Source organism: Pelodiscus sinensis, chromosome 3 (assembly GCF_052426305.1).
Source record: "Pelodiscus sinensis isolate ZL-2025 chromosome 3, ASM5242630v1, whole genome shotgun sequence".
NCBI classification, from domain to species: Eukaryota; Metazoa; Chordata; order Testudines; family Trionychidae; genus Pelodiscus; species Pelodiscus sinensis.
The window spans coordinates 199,502,995-199,527,256 of NC_143054.1; the positions used below are offsets into that span (position 1 = coordinate 199,502,995).

Consider the following 24,262-nt stretch of genomic DNA (forward strand, 5'->3'; position numbering starts at 1 on the left):
TTGGGGTGGGGCAAATCTTCCACTCCTTGGAGTCTTTATCCTGAGGTAGGCTGTCTCAGAGACACACCTTAGTTTAACGACCACTGTTTGGACTAGATAGCATCACTCGTCACTTACAAAAACATGGCTGGTGTGGAGAAAGTAACTAAGGAAAAGTTATTCACTTGTTCACAAGAACTAGAGGTCGTCAAATGAAATCAACAGGTTCAAAACAAACAAAAGGAAGTATTTTGTTTGTCAACCTGTGGAACTCCTTGCCAGAGGATGTTGGGAAGACCAGTCCTTTAACAGGGTTCAAAAAAGAACTAGATAAACTCATGGAGGATAGGTCCATCAATACTTATTAGCCAGGATGGGTAGAATGGTGTCCCTAGCTTCTGTCAGAAGCTGGGAATGGGAGCGAGGGGAGGGATCACTTAATGATTCCCTGTTCTGTTCATTCCCTCTGGGGCATCTGGCATTGGCCACTGTGGGCTGAAGGAATAGATGGCCCTTTGGCCTGTCTCAGTATGGCCCTTCTTATGCAGCCGGGGGAAACGATTCCCCGAGTGCAGCAGTCGCTGGGGTGGTTCTCTAGCCTGCGTTGCACAAGAGGTCAGACCAGATGGTCCCTTCTGGCTTTAAATCTATGCCCTGACTTGGGCCCACACGTCTTGCTGCCGAACAAGAGCCGGGTTCCTTACTTTGCTGATGCTGATCCTGAGCTTGTTGCGGTTCACGTCCGTCTCTTCCCAAACCTCGGTCTCGTTGAAGGCAACGTTTGGCGCCTGGCCCAGCCCTTCCACTTGCCGGCCCGGCAGGATGGGAGGAGCGTTCTCTTGGTCACTCAAGTGCTCCCCCTGCAGCACATCCTCAGTGTTCTCACGCAGCAAATCCCCCGGGACGGGAGTGATGTTAACCACCCTGCAGGGGACAACACAACACAGCTGTGAGCGCACAGAGCGGGGCCCACGTCCTCCTCCGAGGACCGGCCCCAGTACCCCGGATTGCAGCCTTTCCTGGCCAGCACACCACGCCACAAGCTCACGGACCTCACTTCCGCTAGCCTCAAAAGAAGGGTGCCCCTCCGGGCCTGACCCCTGGGGGGGTCATAACCCCCAGGCTCCAAACTCCTGCTTCACAGAAGGTGCGGGGGGGGCTCAGAATGGACGATTAGGGAACAGCCTGGGAAGAGCCCACGCCAGTGGGGCTCCATCAACCTTACCCTGCCCAGTGGGACGGAGCACGTGCTCGGCATCCGGTTACGGCAGGACTCTCAGAAGCACCGACACGGCGAAAGCCAGTATCAGACAGCGCTGGCTCGGGCTGGCCTCCTGCCTCGGGCCAGGGTCGCTACCCATGATCCAGCGGGAGGGGAAGGAACCCCGCTCAGGCAGAGGTCGGTTAACCTCGCCCACGTTGGCTTTTACCCTGATCTCTAGCAGGGAGAGACCGGTGTAAACCCCGGCACACTGTAATATCCTTCTCTGAAAGCGTTAGCACTCGCTGCTAGAACCCCAAAGCTATTCTTGCTGCCCGCACAAAGATCCTATCTCTTCGCCCCGACAGGCTCTCGGTCTCAGCGACTTCCTGTGCCGAGGAGTTGGAGGCTAATCACACGTGTGAAAAACCGTTTCCTTTTGTCTGCCATCGATTTCCACCGTTCAGTGTCACTGACTGAGCCTCCCCCTAATGCTGTGAGGCCGTGTCCCGCTCTCCCGTTCCCAAGCCCTTCCTTGTGCTATCAGCTCCTGTCTCCGCCCCTCCAGTCCACCACCTCTCTCAGGACAGGTCTACATTAGACCCAGCAGCTCAGATTAAAGTCAGCAACTCCAGCCACGAGCTCAGCGGCGTCCCCACAGCGGGAGGCCGACAGGAGCAAATGCTCCCATCCGCTTCCCATACTCCTCGCCAAAAGAGGCATACCAGGTGCCAGTGAGGGTGTCCTCTGAGTTTGATTTAGCAGGTCTTAACTAGATTTGCTAAATCGAACGCTGGAAGATCGATTGTGGCAGCGGCAATCTTCTGTTTAATGTAGACCAGGCCTAAGATGGGCAGTCCTAATCTTTTCAAATCTCCCGTTGGATGAGTCTTTCCACCAGGCCATTTTGAAATATTTAAACCGCACTTTGCGAAAGTGCAACGGACCCCAGTGGAAAAAGCCAGATACCACAGAGTGTCAGCGCACGGACCCCGCTGGTGAACACCAGAGATGTGCGACATGATGTGGCACGTGGCCCTCCCCAGCAAACACAAGGACCCCACCAGTGAGCAGCAGGCACGTGTAACATGCTATGGCACGTGGAGCCTGCCGGCAAGCACCAGGGACAGTGCAATGTGCAGTGGCACCCAGACCTTGCTAGCAAGAGCTAGGGACTGTGTCCGTCGGCAAGCACCAGGCACCATGTAATATGCCCTGGCACGTGAACCCCGCAAGCAAGCACAGGGCTCATGGAACGTACCCTGACACAACAGTTAGTGCCACGCAACACGTCACTTCCCCTCCCCCCCGCCATGTAATGGCGCAATCAGGGGACCGTTCCCAGTAGATCACGGAATGCGCAGGATCCAACTGCGGCCCAGTGACTCGGGCGCACGGTGTTCTGCACACTTCACTCCTACGGCCAAACGAACGAACGCTTCTGTACCTAACCCACTGCCCAGGGCAGCCCTGGCCTGCGCCCCTCTCAGCGTGGTAGGTGTGAGCATCACACTCACCCAAACATGGCTGCTGTCTGCCTGGTGTTCTGCTGCGGCGGCGTGGAGGTGCTGGTGGACAATAAAATGTCTGTTCCTGCTTTCTCCCAGTCAAAGGCCTCGTTCTCGGTAATGCCGCGTTCCTTCATGCTGTTCTCAAACACCGACATGATCAGCTGCAAGAGGGAACAGAGCAACAGGGAGGGAGGCATGGGGTCTGCTTGTCCAGATGCACAATTTCCACGCCACGGGGACGCCTGGCCTGTCGAGATTTGCTTTAGTTCAGTTTGCTTTAGTTTTTTTAAACAATTTCCCGTGAAACGGAAATTCTGAAATAATTCCATTCGGACAGTTTAATCGCAGGAAAAAAATTCAAAATGTTGTTTCCAACCAAATGATTAACATTTTTCATTTTTATTTCACAATTTGTACATCGTTTCATGACGTCGGCAGTCGCGCAAGTGACGTGTCACATGATAACATGCTAGACTAGTCAAGATATACTATTTTATTTTGATCTGATTTCATTACAAAAGCATTGCAGGCCGTGGCTATTTCATACAGATTGGAAACCGCCGCCGCACAAACACCTCCAATAACGTCCACATCCCTTTCGGAGGTTCACAGCTCCCAGCCGGAGCAGACCCAGTAGCTGTGCTCCTCCCAGTAGCAATTCTACCTTGATGGGGAGCATTGGCCAGGAGAAAGGGCAGCCTCCAATCATCTCTGCACAATGCAACCACATCCCCTTAACTCTGCCCCACGTATGGACAACAGAAACTGCGGACATCACGGGACCGGGCCCACCCCAGCCAGAGCTGCCTCCCTTTCTGTGCCCAGGACAGCTCCAGCTCCACACCCCGTCCACACAGCCCACTTTTTCTCATCGCTGTGCTCTGTGCAGAGCTTGCTGCGGCATGACGGAGAACCACCCGCGCAACAAGGCTGAGGGAGGGGCAAGGTACTGCTAGCTCCCCAGGAGACACCTGAGGACAGGGACCAGCAGGGCCGAGTCAAGGTGGTGGGGTTGCCCGGTTTTGCACCGCTGAAGTTCAGGGGTTTAGCACAGACGTGTCTGGAGGGGAGCGCAGAGTAGCACATCTACTGCCTTCGCTCCATGCTCCCCAGGCTTTTTGCAGGTGATTTCACCTTAACTGGAGAGGCAAGGGAGAGGCGCTCCTTCTGAGACCTTCCTGGGTATGTCTAGAGTGCATTCCTCTGTCAGCAGAGGGATGCAGATTAGGCAGGTCGACATTGCAAATGAGGCAGGGATTTAAATATCCTGCGCCGAATTTGCATAAAAATGGCCGCTGCGTTTGGCCGACTCAGCGCTTTGTCGGCAAAAAGCGGCAGTCTAGAGGGGGATCTGTCGAGAAAGAAAGCCTTGCAGGAGGCATAAGGGATCTGTCGCAAAAGGCTTTCTTTCTCGACAGATCCCCCTCTAGACGGCCACTTTTTGCCGACAAAATGCTGAGTCGGCAAAACGTGGCAGCCATTTTTATGCAAATTAGGCACGGGATATTTAAATCCCCGCCTCATTTGCAATGTCGACCTGCCTTATCTGCATCCCTCTGCCGACAGAGGGATGCAGTCTGGACATACCCCCCTGACATGCACTAGGAGGTCCAAGAGGCCACGGGGCTGAAGTGCCGCATTATCAATACTCCTCTTGCAGCTTTCATCGCCAGACCGCCCACGCTCCACGCCTGACAGCAGCCAGCAAACAGACGCGAGTCTGACACCTTCTAGGCACATCAGTGGGAGGAGCTTTGTAAACAGCGACAGACCAAAGTTCAGATGAAGACAGACCGAGGAAGGGGCTGGAAGGAGGAAGCATTAGAAGGGGCTGTACTGAAGAGGTGGACGCCAGGGTGCCAGGTCATGGTACTCCTGCATTAACAGGTGTGCTGTGAGCAAGATACGAGGAGTCGTTCCTCCGCTGTACTCTGCACTGATTAGACCTCAGTTGGAGTCTTGTGTCTAGTTCTGGGCATCACATTTCAGGAAAGATGTGGAGAAATTGGAGATGGTCCAGAGAAGAGCAACAAGAATGATGAAAGGTCTAGAGAACATGAGCTAGGAGGGAAGACTGAAGGAATTGGGCTTGTTTAGTTTGGAAAAGAGAAGACTGAGAAGGGACACAATAGCAGTTTTCAATTATCTAAAAGGGTGTTATAAGGAGAAGGGAGAAAAATTGTTTTCTTTGACCTCTGATGATAGGACAAGCATCAATGGGCTTAAATTGCAGCAGGGGAGGTTTAGGTTGGACATTAGGAAAAACTTCCTACCTGCCAGGGTGGTTAAACACTGGAATAAATTGCCTAGGGAGGTTGTGGAATCTCCATCACTGGAGATATTCAAGAGCAGGTTGGATAGACACCTACCAGGGATGATCTAAACAGTGTTTGGTCTTGCTGAGGGCAGGGGACTGGACTCGACGACCTCTCAAGGTCCCGTCCCGTTTTCGTGTTCTACGATTCTATGGAGGGCAGAGTTAGAAAGGATCTCTGCCATCCACGCCCTTGCTTCAGTCATTTAAAAAACCTTCGCATCTCCCCCAGCTCTGTGTAGCTTTGCCATGGAGACCCTACCTACCTCTCCCTTAGCTGGACCCTTGAGCTGTTCCTGCCTCCGTTTCCCAGGATGCTGACATGGGTATGCCCTAATTCATTACATGTGATTCATGCAGCATCTGACTTCTCATAGACTCATAGACTTTACAGTCAGAAGGGACCATTATGATCATCTAGTCTGACCCCCTGCACAGTGCAGGCCACAGAATCTCGCCCACCCCTCTTAGAATAATCCTCTCACTTATATCTCAGCTATTGAAGCCTTCAAATACTTTGAAGACCCCAAGATGCAGAGAATCCTCCAGCTGTGATCTGTGCCCCACGCTACAGAGGAAGGCGAAAAACCTCCAGGGCCTCTGCCAATCTACCCTGGAGGAAAATTCCTTCCCGACCCCAAATATGGCGATCAGCTAAACCCTGAGCATGTGGGCAAGACTCATCAGCCAGACACCCAGAAAGTTCTCTATAGTAACTCCTATCATCCCTCCATTGACCTATTTCCCACTGATAATGAATGGTCAATTAGTTACCAAGATCATGTTATCTCATCAAACCATCCCCTTCATAAACCCATCTAGTTTAATCTTGAAGCCAGATAGATCTTTTGCCCCCACTGCTTCCCTTGGAAGGCCGTTCCAGAACCTCACTCCTCTAATGGTTAGAAACCTTCGTTCTCAACAGCTCCGGGTCAGATCTTCCTGCCTTGCCGGGCTAGCCAGCTACAGCAGCCCCTCACTTTCTTTCCTCTGTTTTCGCTGATGCAAACGTTGCTGCAATGGGCTCACAACTGAAGGCTTAGGACTAGCTGTGCCACAAAACAGCTCTTGGGATTCCAGCAGCTAAAATCAAGCTCTGAGGAAATCTGCAATCCAGTGCAGGGCCCCAGGACTTCTTATTGCTAGATTACATGTGACTGACAAGCCTCTTATCGGCAGGTGCCTCCTGCCCTCTGCCACTCTCTGGGAAACATCAACAAGTGCCTGTCCACATGGCACCAATTGAATCTGGATTCAAACCAGTTTAGCTAAATTGGTGCAATCCTGTGTGTCTGCTCGGATTTCCATGCCCAATGGCTTTTCCTGGCGTAGCTTAAGTGAGTTGGAAACAGGATTAGGCTGAACGGCAGCGTTTGCACTGGTTTAACTAAATACACTTCCAAAGCGATTTAGGTTCCATGGGTGCAACTTTCCCGTCTAGCCAAGGCCGAAGTGGCAGATCAGTTTTCCCTTCCTTTCGAAAAGCGGTGCCAAGAATAGAAAGGAAACGCTAGAGAGCGCATCAGCCAATGCTTCCCCCGCGGTCCCTGCCTAAACGCCTTGAAAGCTAGACAGACATGTGCACGGTTTCCATCTTGCTCTGATTAAACCCGGTGGCAGGTTTGCCGCTGCGTCCCTGCAGCCTGGATTTCAGCACTCCTGGAGACCCGCCCCAGCCTGACCGAGCAGGCAGGACCCGCGGGGCTCCGAAGGCAAACACGTTTACAGAGCAGCCAGCCCCTGCAGCAGAGATGGGAACATGCTTGGCTCAGACACAGCTCCCCGGGGAACAGAACCTGGACTTTCCAAGAGGGTGAGTTCCAGGTTGATTAGCCCCCCCCGCCGTGGCCTGATCCTTTGGCCCCTGCCTGTAACTACACCATGCAGGAGGGCTGTTTTAATCAACATTGACAGGCTGCTGACACCGTTCAAACAGCTCCCACACCAGCAAGGTTCATGGCGAGGGGGCTGTCGGCCCCAGCGTCGGGGGAGAAAGGACTCAGAAGGGTCCGCCCTATGCCCTCCCCCTCGCCAGCCTCACAGGAACGGCCTCTCCACCCGCGAAATCAAAGCAGCCCTTCCCAGAGTTCTGCGCCAGGCCCGACTCTTACCTGGTAATCGGGCTTGGTGAAGTAGTCCAGGTTGGCAATGTGATCCAGGAAGAGGTGGAACTCGGACGGCATGTGTTTCAGCAGCATCCGATGCTCATACTTCTCCTTGATCATGCCAACTTGCTCCTGCAGAAAGAGAAAGACACCGGCTCCTACCACCTGTCTCCTGGCAGCACACCCCTAGCCCCTCGGCCTGAGCCCGCCTCGGGTTACACACACAGACTCCCCAGCAACGTGCAGCTGGTCTGCTCATGCAGGTGGCTTGGCCCCAGAGGCTCCTTTTGGGAGTGGCCAAGTCAGTACAGAGTCCTGGAAGGAGGGCTGGCTCTTCCCGGAACACCGGGTGGTCTGTTTCACTCCCGCAGGCTCAGTCGGATTTAGCACGTCCGAGGAAGCTGGCTGGCGGGAAGGGACCACGGGACAGACGTGCTTGTAGCCACGATGGGGCAGCAGGCCTGTTTGCTGACAGGCCTAAGGTGCTCGGCAACAGCCGACAAGGACTCTCGCGGATCCAGCTCGGAAGCCCCCCGGGAGGCACTCGTTACATTTGGGACCGGGGGGAGGGAGAGTGGGGGGACCAGTGCATGTGTTAAAGCGCGGCCAAAATCCTATGCGGCGCTACGGGCCAGCGTTCACCCCTCGGACAGAGCTGGGACCCAGCCGGAAGAGCTGCGGGGGCAGGGCATTTCCACAGCCTTTGGTTCGGAGTTTTCCGGGCCCTGCCGCAGCGAGGCGGGACGTGCAGGCAGCGTGAACGGTTCGGGCGGCGCGCTCCCTGAGGCGAGTGGGACCTATGGCCACCGGCCTGCAGGCTTGACTCGGGCCAAGGCGTTCCGAAAAGCCCTGGAGCAGCCGGCGGCTTAGGCTGAGGCGCAGGAAAGGGGAGTGGACAGAGGCGACCGTGGCGCCTACCTTATCTTTGATCTTGCGCCACGGGAGCTGGCCCACCGCAAACTCCACTAGCATGTAAAAGAGGGACCACAGGTCATCGTGCCGACCCATCTCCTGGAGAAAAGGGAGACCCCATAACGCAAACAACAGGCCGCACGCCCTGACTGGAGCCCCTTGGGCGCATGCAGGGTCTTACACGTTCCCAGGACCCTGCCCGGTTCTGGGCACTGAAGGGACCCGGCCCGTTCAATACGTTATCCCCTCCCACCCTCGTTCACCCCGCACTGTGCAAGCCTGGCTCCGAAAGCAGCGGGAATTCCCTGTGTGACCCTCACTACAGCGACTGAGCGCTTCCCGGACGGCCCATGTATTTATCCCCTCCCTGGGGGCGAGGCGGCGTCCTCCTTGTACAGATAGGGGCCAGCGTTCCAGAGGTTAAACTACAATTGTCCAAACGAGCCGTTAACGTGGGGTGCCCGAGACGAGCTGCCTCGGGCCGGAGGGGCGGAGCGTTTAGCACTGCACACTACTTGGTATGTTCAAGTCCTGCTCCCGATGGCTTCAGCTGGGATGCTCCCAGAAAGCAGGGACAGAGTCCAGGTGGCATTCAGCGGCTCCCTTCACCACATGCTTTTAACTCCCGCCCCGTCTGATGGGTCACAGCCTCCTAATCCCCGCCCCCCGAGCACCATCCCGGGAGCAAGTCCTGCTGCATGAGGCCACGTTTGGACAGATCTGCCCTGGCATAGCAAACGGCACCTCCCTGGCTCCCAGACCGGCCCTGCTCCAAGCCCAGGGAGGCTGGAGTGTCTCAGTGAAAGGGTTGTAGGAATGTTTTTCAGACTGCCAAAGCAAGGCGTTTTCCCCTCCCGCCACCCATCCCCTGGCTCTCAAACAGCTGAACTGGTCTGGCTAAAGCTTCCCCAAAAAGCTCAGGCTGAGGCAGCCCTGGGAAATTTCGGCCCACGCAGCGGAAGCCCGGCAAAGACACAAGCAGCTGGAACCAGGGTCTAACAACAGAACGTGTCGGGAAACGGGGCTGCCGACAGCAGGGCCCACACTGGCTAGAATCAGCATCGAGAGGGGACACGGATAATCAAGGGGGATCACTAGCTCATGGGAACGCAAATGTTCACCACCACCGGGACTGGACTGTCTCCAAAGCTCCCTAGGCGGGGCCCGCGTCACACACACCTCTCGCCACGGGCGATACAGCTAGTCCAGCCAGTTCCGAAGCAATAGCCACGACAGCGAGCAAGCCCCATTATTCTGAACACGTCAATAATTGTGTGAACCCGCTAGCCCTGCTCACCCGGCCAAACAGCCACAGCGGCTAGCGTGTTGGACGCCACGGCCCTAGACATAAAGGCCTGGTCTAGCGCAGGATTCCCAGACTGGGGCCTCCGGCCCATCTGCAGACAGCCGGGTCCTGGCTGGGGTTCTGCAGAACATGATGCGACTGATTCCTCCTCCTGTTTCTGACACTTAAAGTCAACCACATCCCAGTGTGTGAGGGGAGAACACTGATCTGCCCGTCCCAGGGAGAGCCAGGGGGTTAATCAGCTGCCTGGGAAGCCCCCAGAAAGTGCAGCGTCAGTGTTTAATGACACATGCACATTTGCAAATCGCCTCCTAAAAGCCACCTCACTTGGGATGCGAAAAGCCTGGTGGGAAGGATGCGATCGGGCAGAGGGGAGCACAGGGCCAGAGCTCACAAGACATTCTCTTCTGGCAGAAACTTTGGTTCCATAGATCATACTTGGGAAGAGATTACCATACCCCAGGCAACGCTGCTCGACTTTTAAAATCCCTGCTTGGGTGCGAGGGGGGAGACCAGACATCTGGGGAGACTGGGATGAAATAGGCTCAGTATTTTGCAGAAGTAACGTCCTCATCAGAGGAAAAACTCTAGGGTTCGTTCGGAGTGACCCTTCTCGCCAAACGGCAGGGCCCTGGCATTGGGCCGGGGTGCACAGGAGCTGTACAGGGACGTGGCTTGGAGTTTGTTTGGTTTTTTTCTTGGTAGCAGCAGCAAATGTGGTAACCGCCCAAAGGCAGGCAGGCGACGAGGGAAAAACCAGCGACTAGCTTGCAGTTTTCCACATGCAGTCGAGAGCCTCCCCCTCCCCTGCAGTTATCTGACACAGCAGCTCACACCAGCTGACCCCTCCTGCAGCTTAAGCGCACTGGACTTGCTCCGTCCGCATGGCAATAAAACCCGCGGCAGCGAGTCTCAGCGCCCAGGCCAATCGACTCCGCTTTGCGACACAGGGCTGAAAGCGGCAGCGTGGCCGCTCGGGCTCCCAGCGGGAGTCCCGGTTCTGCCACACGCCCCCCTCGTGGGATTTCAGCTGAGCCACACGGCTCCACTGCAAAGCAGAGCCCCGCCACCCGCCCGAGGCAGCTGCCCCACCCTGCTGGCCTCTGGCAGGGTAGCCAGACATGCCCGTGGTGGCTGCAGGGGGGAGCCCTTCCTGGTTAGCCCCCCAGAAACGGAGATACTCACTCGGTTTTTGTGGGCATTCACTGACGCGTAGCGGACCGTTCCCCGGAACCCGGCAACGTTGCGAGGCTGATGGGAGACAAGAAATCAGCTCAGAAACAGCATCAGCGGCGCCAGCGGCAGCAAACTCCTGACAACGCCCCCGCTGGACCCCTGGCCCGTCCAAGCCCGAGCGCGGCAGAGCTCGTCTCAGCCTTCCCTGAACCAGGCGGCCACAGAAACAGCCCACCCGGGCCAGCTGCCTGCGCTTCCCTAGAGACTCCTGCACTCAGCCAAAGGGACCGTCCATTCGCTCCGGGCAGCAGGGCCGTCAGCATCGCCCACGTCTGCACCTTCACAACCCCCCTGCCGGCTGAGCAGGAGGCGAGTGCCAGAGCCAAAGGTGCCCCTTCTCGTACCAAACCGAGCGGTGGGGCAGCGTGCCGGGGGGCCGGCTCAGGAGTTTGCTGCTCTGATCCTGCCTGGTACCTCCCTGCAGGCCATTCAACCCCCCCCTTACCTCTCACAACCCCCTGCAGACCCCAGTCACACACCACCCAATGCTTCCTGGCAGCTGCCCGCTGTCTCCATAGCCAAGCCAAGCAGGGCTTGCTAGGACACTTGATGGAACCCCCTAGAGCATCTTGCACTGGCCCCCTTGATGCCTATACGGGAGCCACCAGGCCACACCCCAGCCCTGCCCTGCATCCGGTGCTCACACCCTCTCCTTTCACCTCTCCGGGTCCCCAAGTGCCTAGACAAGCACGTCCCAGTCCCCTGCCTAGTCCCCGTCCCCGAGCCAGGGGCTGTTAAACCCTCTCCCCGACCTCAGCCCTTACCCACACGGAAGCTGCACGTTCAGTGTTAACGAGGAGGAACCTTGTGATGTTCTCGGATTTCCCCCGAGTCCCTCCTGAGTCTCTGCTCTCTTTCTTCACTCCCCCTCCCCCCAGGCCCTTCCCCAGCCAGGAGATGGCGACAGCCGTCTTGAGAGCAGGGCAGCACCGCGACCTGCATCCCTCGCAGGAGGCTACGCCCGCTCGGATCTCCCAGGCCAGGGTGGAGGGGTTCCAAAGCAATGCCCCGAGAGGGTCCGAGACCGGGGCAAGCTGGCAATGACCCAGATGGACTCAGCGTTCAGCCCAGGGCTGTCACTTTGGAAACCCCACCCTGGCCCAGGAGCTTGGATGTCAGAGCGCCGTGAGAGGAGAGGCCAGTTCAGTTCTCTCCGCACTTGGGAGGCCTTGAGGAGAGCTCCCGTCCCCCGGTGCCGACTGGTCTGCAGGGGATTCGACCCCACCCTCCTGGCCAGCCTGGAGAGGGCTGCAATTGCAGCGCTGTGGGAGTGGGGCCTAAAAAGCAGGGGAAGAACGTGAGAGCATCCTCAAGGCTCAGGGACGGACTGGCTGGCGGGCAGGCAGAGTTTGGCCATGTTTGTGCATCCTCCGATTGCCTGCAGTTTGTCGCCTTAGACGATCCGCTGAGCAGCAAGGGGCAGGCCTTGAACGCTTAAATAATCGGATTGAAATCAGCATCAACGGCAACATCGGAACCAGCGCCGTTTCTGATGAAATGTAACATGCACTGAATGATGAAGGCTGGGTTTCTCCAGGTCACAGCTAGTAGGGAGTCTCACAAAACGGAGGCAAGCAAAACACAAAATACTGAAAAATTATGGCCCGAGCCTTCAAACGCTTCATTTTACTCATGCGCCTAGTACTACTAGCTCCAGTCCTGTGCTTAAAGATATGCAGGTGTGTAAGTACTTGCAGGATCGGGGCCTAGGACTGTATTATTATACTACAATGTTCTCTTCGTGTCCATTTGGATCTCTCTCACCACAAATTTCCCTCAGTGTTAATGCAGAGTGTCTGCCGAGAGCATTTCAATACAGTATCCAAGTTCTAAATGGTGAACTTTTGTATGCACGTAATCTCGCAAACACGGTGTTGTTGCCTGGATGTCTAATGCAGCCTTAGAAGCCACCGCTAAAATCCACGCTCAAAGGTCACATGTCCATTAGACCACGGAGCCCCATAATTCAAATTCACGCAGGGCGGTTTCAAGGAGCTGGAGAAGGAAAACCAACATGAAAGCTGCACCTGTTCGCTGGGGTTTGTAATCCGGGAGCACGATGCTCATTGTGCACCAGCAAAAGGGGGATGCTCCTTCCGTGAGTCGGCCTTCTTCCTCCCAGAGCGTTACCAGGGAGCAGCTGGGACGGTTTTCAGGGTTTCACTGGAAAACGTGACTTTCTGAAAAGTAGGCGTGGCCTGAGGTTGAAATATGGTAGATGGAACTCACTGGCGTAAGCCTCTTCTGTGTACTCGAGAGCAAGCTTTGAGTCCCAAGCTGCCAGGGGCAGCGGGCACGTGTGGGAGCGTTCAGAAGCTGGAACGTGACCTGTTGGGAAAGCAGGTAGATACTCCTCGAACAGAGACTCTCTCCCGTCTCTGCTCGTCACCGATTTCCATGGATTTGGGCCGTCCTGGATCAAGCGTCTGGGCAGGCTGCAAATGCAGGTTCTGCTTTTCTTCTTGAGACACCACAGATACGTGGCCACCTCGACGCTGGTCTCTGCAAAGTGGCTGTTGTGAAAGAACTCCTCACGCGGGCCCTGAAGCCACGTGGCTAAACCCCGGAGCCCTACAAATGCCCATGGAGCACCTTGCTGATCCAGACTCGTGCATCATATCGCAGGACCAGGCTGGCCTTCAGCAACGTGGCCCTTGCCGGTCTTTCCTTCCAAGTCTTCTACCAGGCAGCATGTGCAGAACAGCCCAACTTTTCTCACCAAGGCCATCGTTTTCCTGCCAGGCTCCCCTTCTCTTAGCCTCGTTGGCTGCATTGTCCATCACAAGATCCACCGCACGTCGCTGAACGTCCTCACTTGGTCTGACTGCGTCACTAACAACTGGGGTCACTGGAAAAGTCAAACGTGTCGTGCGCACACAGTCCCCCCTATCGCGTACTCATTCGACGGAGTGGGTGTTACCCACAAGAGATCGTGGCCTAATAAATGTGTTAATCTCTAAGGTGCCGCAGGCCTGCTTGTTTTTCAAGGTGCAGACTAACATGGCCACTCCGCCGAGGCATACACAATTAGGGATGTTAAAATGCCTTTATTTAGGTAAACATGTAACCGCCGAAAATGTGGCTCAGGTATTAACATTTCAGCGGTTACACATTTGCAGGGCTCGCCGAACCGTGGCGAGCCCCACTCGCCAGCTGCGCTGTCCGGCAATCTGCGCATGCGCAAATCGCCCGAACCCGGCTCTTCCGGCTCGCCATGGGCGAGTAGATTGTATTATTTGTCGAGCCCTGCACATTTGCATGCGGGGGGAGGCACCTGCAGCAGTGCAGGGGAGGGGCAGCTCCACAGGAGCTGGCATAAAAGCTGGCTCCCCGGGTGTACTGGCTCCTCCCCCCTGCCCACGCACTGCAGCCTCTGATACAGAGGCAGCAACATGGGGGGGGGGTTGTGTGTGTGTGTACATTAACCGACGAGCCCAGGTTCATCTGTTAACCATGTACATGCTCACATCCCCACATCATATATACAGTAGCCCAGTGTCCGTGACTCTGTAATGCTGAAACGCTGGCTGTTCCCTCTGGGTGGCGCTGTTGTGTCCCGCCGTGGCGCTCAGCTGACTTCTGTGCCACTCAGCCGGGCCGCTGCGGGGGAGCCCGCGGCTCAAGCGGCCGTTTGGGTGCCGTGGTCCCCAAGCAGCATCCCTGTGCTGCATGGGGAGCGTGGGACCCAAACAGCCGCTCGCGCCGCTGGCTCCCGCGTGGCGGCCCAGCTGAGTGGCACAGAAGTCAGCCGAGCGCCACGGCGGGAGGTGAAGGGGGGCGGGGCGGTGACGTTCACAGCCAGGGGGCGGGGCCCGGAGCCACTGTCACACCGCACGTCCCTGCCCTGCCCCCCTTCGCCTCCCGGCGTGGCGCTCAGCTGACTGCTGCGCTGCTCAGCCGGGCCGCCACGCAGGAGCAAGTGGCACAAGCGACCGTTTGGGCTCCGCGCTCCCCATGCAGCACGGGGAGCATGGAGCCCAAATGGCCGCTTGTTCCCGTTTGGGCTCTGTGGTCCCCCGAGTGAAAGGCAGGAGGGGGAGGAGAAGAGAAAGAGAGAGATGGAGAGAGAGAGGCAGGAGGCGAAGGAGAGCTGAGAGAGCGAGAGAGGGACGCAGTAAGAGGAGGAGGAGAGAGAGAGCGAGAGAGACACAGACATGGAGGAAAGACCCGAAAATCCCGTCTTATGACAGGCTATCGGCTAGTAGAATAGGTTTGCTCTGAACATCACACCTCCCAGCCATGCTCAGAGACACATGCTTTCCAAACACTTTGTGAGAACACGTGGTTTTCTCCTCTTGGAAAACTTTGTTCAGGAAATGGCCATCAGCTGCAACCCCAGAAGGAAGAGCACGGTCTAGCCAAAGCCTTTTGGTTTTCTTGAGTGCTGGATATGCAAGGGACCAGAGGGCGGGGCTGTTTGCCAAAACAGCACAGCTCAATTGCTTTTCTATTTTGTGTTCCCGTTTGTATTGTTCTCCCAACAAAAGACATTAACAACGCCTTCGGACTGGACTTCTTTTCAGTGTGCAAAACGTGCATTTTTAATGTGGAATCTCTTTGTAGCATTTCAGATTGGACCTGGAAGGATTTTTCAAACAATTAGGCAATTCTAATTGAAGACAAAAGTACGACCATGCCCACGTGAGCAATTTAAAACCATCAAATGAGAAGACCGGAAAGAACGAGCAGATTGTAAATGAATATCGGATTCCAACTTTAAAGCATTTGATTCATTTTGCAAACGTTAGGATTTCTAGACACCCCGCTGTTCAGGTGAAGGGACAAGTCGTCCTCCCTGTGTAGACATGCCGCGCGCACTGGGTTCACTGCAGAGTATGAACAATCCAGAATACAAAGTGCCCCACCCTCGGTGGGAATGTACAGCATGTGAAATATACTGTGTTTGTAAGGAGTTTTATTCCGAGGGACTATGTTAGATGCGTGCCCTGCAGGGGATGATCCTAGTCTGTTGGAGAGGTGTTCATTTCTGTACATTTAGAACAACCAAGTGGACCAGATCCAGGTGGCTGTATTGCTTCTGGTAGCGGTTAAAAACCATCTCAAAGTCTCCAGGCCTGGTAGAGCTTCTCCAGACAGCGTCAGCTAAGTCTTGTGCAGCTCCTCTGATGGCACTGAGGAAGATGTTACTACCTGAGCCAAACAGGGGGTCAATGGCGGGGGGATGGCGTTCAGTGAACATCCTCCACCGAAGTACTTTCAGGGGGAAGAATCTGGAGGGAAGTTCCCACTGATACAAGGCCCCAGGGACGTAGCTACAATCCCAGACAAATGCCCCAATCTAAACCCAGCAGTGACAGGTCTGTGGCGGACCCTCCTCAAATGGGACTTCCGTAGGTGCTGGTCAGCTGCGATCCTACAAAGAACTCCAGGAGCAGAGATCAGGAAAGGCAATCGCATGGCAGGGAAATGAGGTTTTACTGCAGCGAATACAAGGCCGGGGGTGATCAGCTGGAAAAGGCAGGGCAGGGTTTTATTGTGGAGAAAAAGCATTCCCGAACCTTGGAGGTGAGCGCTCAGACTAGCCAAGAGACCGGTGGGACGTGGTGACCCCTGGTCATTTGTGACGGGAGCTTTTCCCGGATGGTCCTACATTCTGATAGCCCCCCCCCTCAGTTTGCCTCCACCCCGTCCCGCTAAACAGGAGAACCGTTGTCTTCCAGAGCGTGTGCATCGCAGGGAGACCCAGAAGGGATTGCCAGGGACCCTGGAAAACCTGGGGGTCCCCTGGCTCTCTGCCAGTGCTTGGCAATCGGTCCTGGTTGAAAGGGCTTAGCAGAACAGTTGGGAGGGGAAGCAAAGTGAAATTAACAGAAACAAACACCAAAACAATCGGTATTTCTGATTTGGCTCCGTGTGACAGGCAGGCTCCCCCGGAGGCATGGGATGAGGGTACTGACGGGCTTGTCTCTGCTGCCGCTGTGCTAAGTGCCCCTCAGAGGGACTGAATGATGCCCAGTTTAAGGGGTGCTATTTGCATAACCCTTGACAACAGCAGCATCTTTTATCCTCATATGGAGCCGGGAAAGGAACGAGTACAGAGAACTACACTCGAAATCTAACAGGACCCAGGGTGAAAGGGCCTCCCCCGACACCAGAGCCCCAGAGACACACCCCGATCCCCAAGACTGGAGCCCCCCGTGTGCCCAAGCGCCCCTGAGGCCAAAACCCAAGAGCTTTGGGCTTCTGCATCAGGGTAGGCGGCTCTCCCCATCCTGCTGAGAAACAGAAACACACCATGAAGGGAAAACACAAAGAGACTTCATTCCGGACTCCAGAGCGAACAAACGCACAAAACAAAATGAACCCAAAAGCATGGCGATGGCTCACTCACAACTCATGGCAGAGATGGTAACGAGCAGCGGATGGGAAGCCAACGCATCAAACACAGCCGCAAAAGAAGAGCCCAAAAGAACTGTAAAACAAGAGAAACCCAAAGAAAACCATGGTAAAAAAAAATAACTCAAAACGGAGAAAAATTCAACAGAAATGAGTTAAAAAGCAAATCAATCCTGCAGCTCTCCCACGATTCGCCTCTCCTCAGCTGTCCCGCTCTGCCCCCGCGCCCGCTCCCGGCTCCACCAGCCCTTGGGACGGGGCCACCCAGAGCTCGCTTGTCCTCAGGGTGGGGTGTCTCCCTAGCCCAGAGCAGCGGGGGTGTCGGTCCTCCCGCCCTGGGAAGAGCGGTTCTGATTCTCCCCTTCAAATCAAATCAAATCAAATCAAATCAAATCAAATCAAATCAAACGCATTGATCAAATCAACTCTCGGGGGCTCCCAGAGAAAGGCAGCTCGGCCTTCCTCCCCCAGTGCCAATCCCAGCTCCTCCCCTGCCGCCAAACCCCCTCCACCCGCTTCCGTGTCCCTCCTCACTGGGCCAGGCCCACTGCACCGCTACCAGCCCCATTCTCCATCGGCCGGCCAGCTCCACGTGCCTGCGGCCACAGGATTGCGGGGGCGGGGTGCTCCATGCAGCGACTGGGTGGGGATTTGCTGAAGGTCAGAGTGTGGCCGTAGAAGGGATTATTAAGGACTCACTAGGAGGAGGACACACGGGACAGACCGTTTGCACCGTCCATTGTATGGCTCACAGACTGTGCATGATCGGGAGGTGGGGCTGGGGGCTTCCATTGTAAATCGGCTCCGTGCACTTCGTGACAAGTCTGCATTTGAAGTGATCCATCAGCTGGCCGTGCCTGTCACGACTCTACCCTCTGCAGCGGGGGAGGGGTCGCCCGTGACTCGGCGGAGGCCACGCCCCCTCCCGACGCCATAGGGGGAGCAGTCGCGGCAGGACCCCACCGAGCGAGGCCCTGCGCAAACAGGACAGACAGACAGCTCCTGCCCCATTGGAGCTCCTCCTCCAAGCTCGGCTCCGACACCAGCACAGCAGTCACCGAGCATTCTGCCGACTGTCGGAGGGTCCAAAACGTGCACCCAGGTCCTCAGGCCTCCAGGCCAGAGGGGACCCCTGTAATCATGGAGCCCAACCTCCTGGAGAACCAGACAAGGTTCCACATCCAGCCTGCAAGCCAGCCAGCTGGTCTTGCTGAATCTTTTAGAGCGTGCACACCCCAGGCCTGGACGGCGCGTCCAGAGACAAGCTCCTTATCCCCCCTCTATCTCCCTCCCCTGCCTATGCAGCCTAGGAGCACGCTAGCTCCTTCAGCCTCCGCATCTCACTGGACGCTGGTGCTCAGCTGGTTTTCAGACATGCCTCCGTGTCCGTCTCAGGGGCACCGTTCTCCAGAGTACACCCCCTTCCCGTGCACAGCGCAGGAGTTCAAATAAGCCCAAGCGATCGAGACTGCTCTGTGGAATTGACCTGTTGTTATTTACTGCCCCCGCAATGTGTGTCCCCGCTGCGAGCTTCCCCCACGACAGCTGGGTGTGTGCTTCCAGCTCACTGACAAAGACACGGATTAGCAATGGGCCAAAATCAAATCCCCGGGGCCCCAACAAATGTACCCTATTCAATGAGGATTCCCCATTTACAGTTGCTGTTGAGATTGATCATTTTAACCCTTTTAAAACAGGCCACACCGACTGTCCAGCGCTAACCTTTTCATCTGCATGTCCTGCAGTAAAGCCACATGCCTTGCCGAAGTCCAAAAATAACACCAGATCTCTCCGTTACCTTTATAACCAGACGTGTGATCCCACCAACAAGAATACGTTTGGGTGATAAGTCTCTTTTCATGACACCATATTGACTGTCATTAAGTATATTACTACCCTTTAATTCTTTACTGACAATCCCATTTCAGCCTGTCCAAGATTTTGCCCAGGACTGATGTCAGGCTAACCAGTGTATTGTTTCCCACGTTGTCACTTTAAATATAGGCATATTATTAGCTTTTTTCAGTCCTCTGACACCTCCAATGTTCCAAGATTCATTAAATAGCCATATCAGTGGCTTAGAAAATTCCTGGGCCAATTCCTTTGAAACTCTTGGGTGCATGACCTCTACCCTTGTGGATTTAAAAATGGCTCACTTTAAGAGGTGCTGTTTAAAGATCCTATCTAGTACAGCTGGAATGAAAAAGGATTTCATTAGCACTGTAAGCTGTGACTACATCCTCCCATTTCTTCCAAACAGAGAACAGAAATATTTACTGAACACTTCTGCGGATTCTCCATCATGATTCACAATTCTACCATTTACATTCCTGGTGACATGGAAGCTGTGATGCATCTGACAGCAGCTGGATACATGCCAAACACATCTTGCTATGAACATGGTGGAATACAATGTTTATTTACATCTGTTTGGTCTTACTGCTGCAGTACCTACACCGTCTTACTCCCCCATGTGGCTTTACATGGGTGCTTTAACTGGCCTCCTCAGACACAGAGTTTTACAATTCCCATATGTCCAAGTTATTCAAAATAGTCACAGAAAAGACAATAATAATCTCCTCCTCTTCTCCATGTCATCTATTACTAACCCACTCCCCCTCCTCAAAATCCAACACTTGTATAGCATAAATACAAACTTGTTTTGAAAAAGCCCTGAAACTACCAAGCCCTTTGCCCATCACCTCCTGCATTGTGCCTGGATTGTGTATCCTGTTCCGGTGCCCTTTGTCTGTCCTCATCTCCTTGGATTGTGAAGTTTCCAGGACAGGGACACAATCCATCACTAACACTTGCGTCTAACCTAACTCTTTTACGTATGTCTCATGAGAACAACATTCTGTTCTTATGTCTCACGTGAAAAGTGGGCAGCACAGACCCATTGGCTTGGATTTAAGTATTTCGGAGTGCGGGCGCGTACAATGTATTCTACGCACAGTCCTGATCGGCAGCTTATTCTCCCCAAGGGAAAGAAAATCAGGGCCAGTTGTAAGAAACACCATTTCTTCTTTACCTACATGCATTTCCAGTCGGCTTCCCACTGCAGGCACAAAAGGCTGTTTCTAACGGCGTGCACCCAAGTGCAAGTGTCGATTTAGATGGAAAATGAAGGTCGGAAAAGGTAAAAAGCGGTTAATTCCCCTGCTCTGCAACACTACCCATGTTCGTCTAAAGAGGCGGTGTACCTAGGATGCTTTCCTTCTGCATAGACAGCCCCACACCCGTGCATGCATATCGTGTCTTCAGCAAGGCACTGGAAACTACTGCAGTGCAGTCTGAATCACAAGGAGACAGATCTAATCAATGGACTGCAGCTGACTAAGCAAAAAAAAGAGTAGCGGGCAGAGCACAATAGCACGCTGCCAGTGGGGACACACCGGAGACGTGGGCCCTGGAAAAAAGACCCCCTTTCCTCTGGGTTGCCAACACATGACTGCCCGGAGCTGGTGAAATAACAGGGCACCGGGAAAATGTTCCACGAATAGTTTTGAAAATGCAAAGCCCGCCCGCCCCCACCCCCCAGCTAATTGCGATTACGCGGGGCCAGGCACCAGTGAAGATACCGAGCCAGGGTCCTATCAACAGCTGAACCCGAAATCGGCCACCGCTTCCCTCCCAGCGTGTCCGTACCGCTCCTGGTGGGGAACAGGAAACAGCGTGCAGGGCTGCCCATGTGTCGCGCCAGCCCAATCCGCTGGCACGAGCCTCTCCTGTAGCTCTTCCTCTCAGCCGAGGATTTTATCTGGCACGCCACCATTTACTCTAGGGCCAGTGGTTCCCACCCGGTGGTCCACAGACCCCTGGCGGCCGCGACGGGACTGCAGGGGGTTGGCAGAAAGTTTAGAAGTTAAGGCTCGGGTCTGCTTTGCTTTTCCTGTTCTCCCCCACAGCGGTGGGCTGTGAAATGTGAATCGATTGAAGAGGGGTCCTGGGCTCGACCCACGGCTCTAGGCTGACCTGCCCCGCCCAAAGAGCTGAGGGCAGAAGGAATCTCTCCCACGCTGAAACTGAACAATAAATCTGCCGACTGGGTTAGCACGCCGGGCCTGCAAACTGAAATCAGGGCTTGGCTGGCTTCAAAAGCAGCTAGAGGGCACGAGCGTTGTACTACACCCGCTTCCCAGGGAGTTGCAGCGCGCAGCAGATGGGATCCTCCCAGCAGGCCTGACGGAGTCATAGAATCCCAGGGTGGGCAGAGCCCTCAGGAGTCATCGAGTCCAGCCCCCTGCCCACAGCAGGACCAACCCCAACGCCATCAGCCCAGCCAGGGCTGTGTCAAGCCGGGACTTAAACACCTCTAGGGATGGAGATTCCACCCCTCCCTGGGGAACCCATTCCGGAGCTTCGCTCCCCTCCTAGTGAGTCATCGTGGGCTAACGTGCTATTATCCCCCAAGCAAGGGCCCCGACATGGAAGTCCCAATGCCTGATAAGGAAGACGGGCTGCCTCCATTACACAGGGGAGTCGATGTTCTCCCGCTTGTCCGTAGGATTCAATTCATGCTTTTGTTCACTGCCTGCTCTAGCGCTTCGGATGAGTGGCCAGCGTGCGTCTAGCTTCTGGGGGAACAAGCCCCAGAAGGACAGTCCGCCCACGCTCCTGGCATCCCAAAAGCCCAAGCTGTAGCGCTGCTTTTCTCAGCATAGCGCTAGCGGCCGCTCAGAGGGAAAGGGGCCTCGGGAACGCATCCCAACAAGCGGACGCTCTCTGGGCCCTCTTTCCGGCCCAGAGCAGAGCGGAGCCACGACCCAGGCCAGGAGCACGAGGGTTAGCTCTGTGCACAGCGCTTCGTACCCTGGATTACCAGCCTCCTGTTGGTTACTGAAGTGTGACGGAGGGCGTGGGGACTGGCCGTCACATGGCAGACTTGCACAGAGGGAAAAATGATGGAAAGAAAGGTTTAAAACCAGAGACTAGGCTCTCCTGGGGTTCCCACCAGACACACGAATCTCTAGAGAAGGCGTGGCCAACTCGAGGCTCGTGAGCTGCATGTGGCTCTTTCCCCCACTTCCCCACCTGGGTGCAGCTTGCAAAGCCCCTCCGCACCCCCTCACCCCCGGCTCAGAAGCCGCCCCTGCACCCTCCCAAAAACAGCCCTCTCTTCTTTTTTTCCTTTTTTGCTCGACAACTTTGCCCTGGCTCCTCGTGCTGGACCCGCTGCTATCTTGGCTCTTCGCCCAGAACGGGTTGGCCACCCTGGCCCTAGAGCGCAGTGTCTGGGACCTACACAGGCAAGCATTGGAAAGGCTGCTACTAATCCCAGCGCAGGGCTCTGTGCCCTTCCCTGGCCCTCGCTCATGCAGCACCCCCCAGGCCTGAGGCCGTGGCTGCCGCAGAACGTGGTGCGGCTTTAGCTGTCCGGGCAGGGGTTTAAGTAGCACCGCCCTCCCTGCGTGGAGAGCTGGGCCAGTCCACGGGTGCTTTGTACCACTGTCGCCAGCACAGCAACCAGGATAAAAGAGCCACCCCCCAGCCACCCTAGTTCCAGCAGGACAGGCCGCCAGGGGACGGTAACAGACGACTGGCCAGGGGAGCAGCCCAGGGGGAGGGGGTAGCAGATGGAGGGAGGGAGGCACATCTCTCTTTAGGCCCGCCATGGCCCTGCTCCATCGCAGGGAGGGACTGTCGTGACAAGACGGTCTCTGGGACAGGGTGGTTGTGCTCACTGCGCTTGCCTGCCAAGCATTTGCGGGGTGCTTTGATGGGGTGCAGAGGAGCGCACGGCTCTCCCACTCAGCAGTGGGTGCAACCGGCACCCACCTCGTGCCACATGCCCTTGCGTGATGTGCGGGTCACTTTCGTAACACGGGTAGGGAAAAAAGCAACGTGGACGGAAACCAGCAGGATCTGGCACCCTTGCGCATGGGCAACGGGGAACACAGAGCCCCGGGGGCCGCGTGCGGACCCCAGAACTGCTGGGGTGAGATTCTCTGCGCTAACTCCGGAGAGTCCGGTTACCAGGGGACTGCCCAGTCCTGCTCTGACCGTCCCTACAGCCACCATGGTGCAGAGCGCCACGACAAACACACGCCAGCTACCAGACCCAGCGTGTTCCCACCAAAGGGGACTGCCTGGCCACGCGGCATAGCAGCCCTAGCTCGGCTGGCGCAACACGGGATGTTAGTCTGGGCTGCTTTGGCTTGATTTACTGACGACCCCCCCACTCGTACAAAGTGTAACAGACACCGGAAGGGAGTCTCTGCGTACTCCTACGCCGGGGACTGCTCCCCACTCGCACCCCAAATGAAAGCTCCTGAAATGCAGAGTCCAGAGGGCGACTGGGCCCCCCCCACAGCAGGACACAGTTGGAGCCGGGGGGTGTACCAGGTAAAGGAGGAGCACGCCCACAACGGCCCCAGTCCGGGCTGCGCTCAGCTCAGAAATCTGAAAGGGGGGTGCGAGACACAGGGACCAGCCAGGCAGGGGGAGGAACAACGCTCCTGGCAGTGGTGACAGACACAGCCCACCCGGTGTATCCAGAGAGCAGGGTCCGTGTCAGACACCCGCTGCCACGCCACCAGACAACGCTAAGAGCACACCTAGCTCCACTCCCCAGGCTGGGCCGGGCAAAGGCGGGCATGGGGTGGTGCTAGTGCTGGGGCAGGCCGCCCGCTCTGGCCTCCTGCCCACTGGGCCCAAGTGCATCGTGGAAACCGGTTAGCACAGACAAACCCCACGGTTCTCAGACAGCAGCCAGCTGCCTCCATTCCCAGCTCAGCCGCCGCCCCCCGCCCCCCCCGCCCCGCCGGAGAAGCAGCCCCCACACACATCAGAGCAAAGCAAAGCAACGAAGCCCCTTTCCTTGCCTGAGCGGGAGCAGAGTTGGAAAAGGTGTCACTTACAGGCCGGACTTCGCCGTTGGTGTTGGTGTACTGCCGGGCCAGGCCGAAGTCCAGCATGTAGCACTTCCTGTAGGTTGAAGGCAGGCGACCCATCGCAAAGTTGGACTGGCCAAAAGGGAACAGAATAAACAAATGGCTGCTGCTCTCCGGACAAGCCGCAGCGCTCTCCCGGCCCCCACACCAACAGATCCCCCCTCCCCGCAGGAACACGCTGCACGCGAAGGCAGCCCTGCTAGCTCGCGGGTTGTTGGCTGACGTGTTTGGTTCCCCCGGACAGAGGCTCCAAGTGTCGTCTCCAGGAGGAGCGAAGCAACCCCGCAGGGAAGGGGGGTCCCGGCTCCCCCATCTCGGACTCAGCGGGCAGAGAGGTGGCTACGGATTATCCAGAGCGGCTGTGAAACCCACGTGGGTGTTCTCTCGGCCACACTTCAGCAGATCTGGGAAACATTCGGACGCCACACCCTTCGCTCGGTGGAGAACA

General features: G+C 56.0%; 1 protein-coding gene across 2 annotated transcripts in view; it reads right to left on the minus strand.

The window, feature by feature from the left end:
* TTBK1 (tau tubulin kinase 1) overlaps positions 1–24,262 on the minus strand; it is a 137,696-nt gene that overhangs the window by 47,827 nt on the left and 65,607 nt on the right. The window contains exons 6-11 of one of the 2 annotated variants that reach the window (XM_075925811.2): positions 23,782–23,886; positions 10,514–10,579; positions 8,029–8,121; positions 7,117–7,242; positions 2,698–2,852; positions 684–903 (exon numbers count right to left, since the gene is read on the minus strand). In XM_075925811.2, the coding sequence (XP_075781926.2) occupies positions 684–903; positions 2,698–2,852; positions 7,117–7,242; positions 8,029–8,121; positions 10,514–10,579; positions 23,782–23,886 (765 nt within the window). Of the gene's footprint in view, positions 1–683; positions 904–2,697; positions 2,853–7,116; positions 7,243–8,028; positions 8,122–10,513; positions 10,580–16,916; positions 16,987–23,781; positions 23,887–24,262 lie in introns of those variants that run through there. The other variant, XM_089777564.1, reaches the window with a different exon arrangement.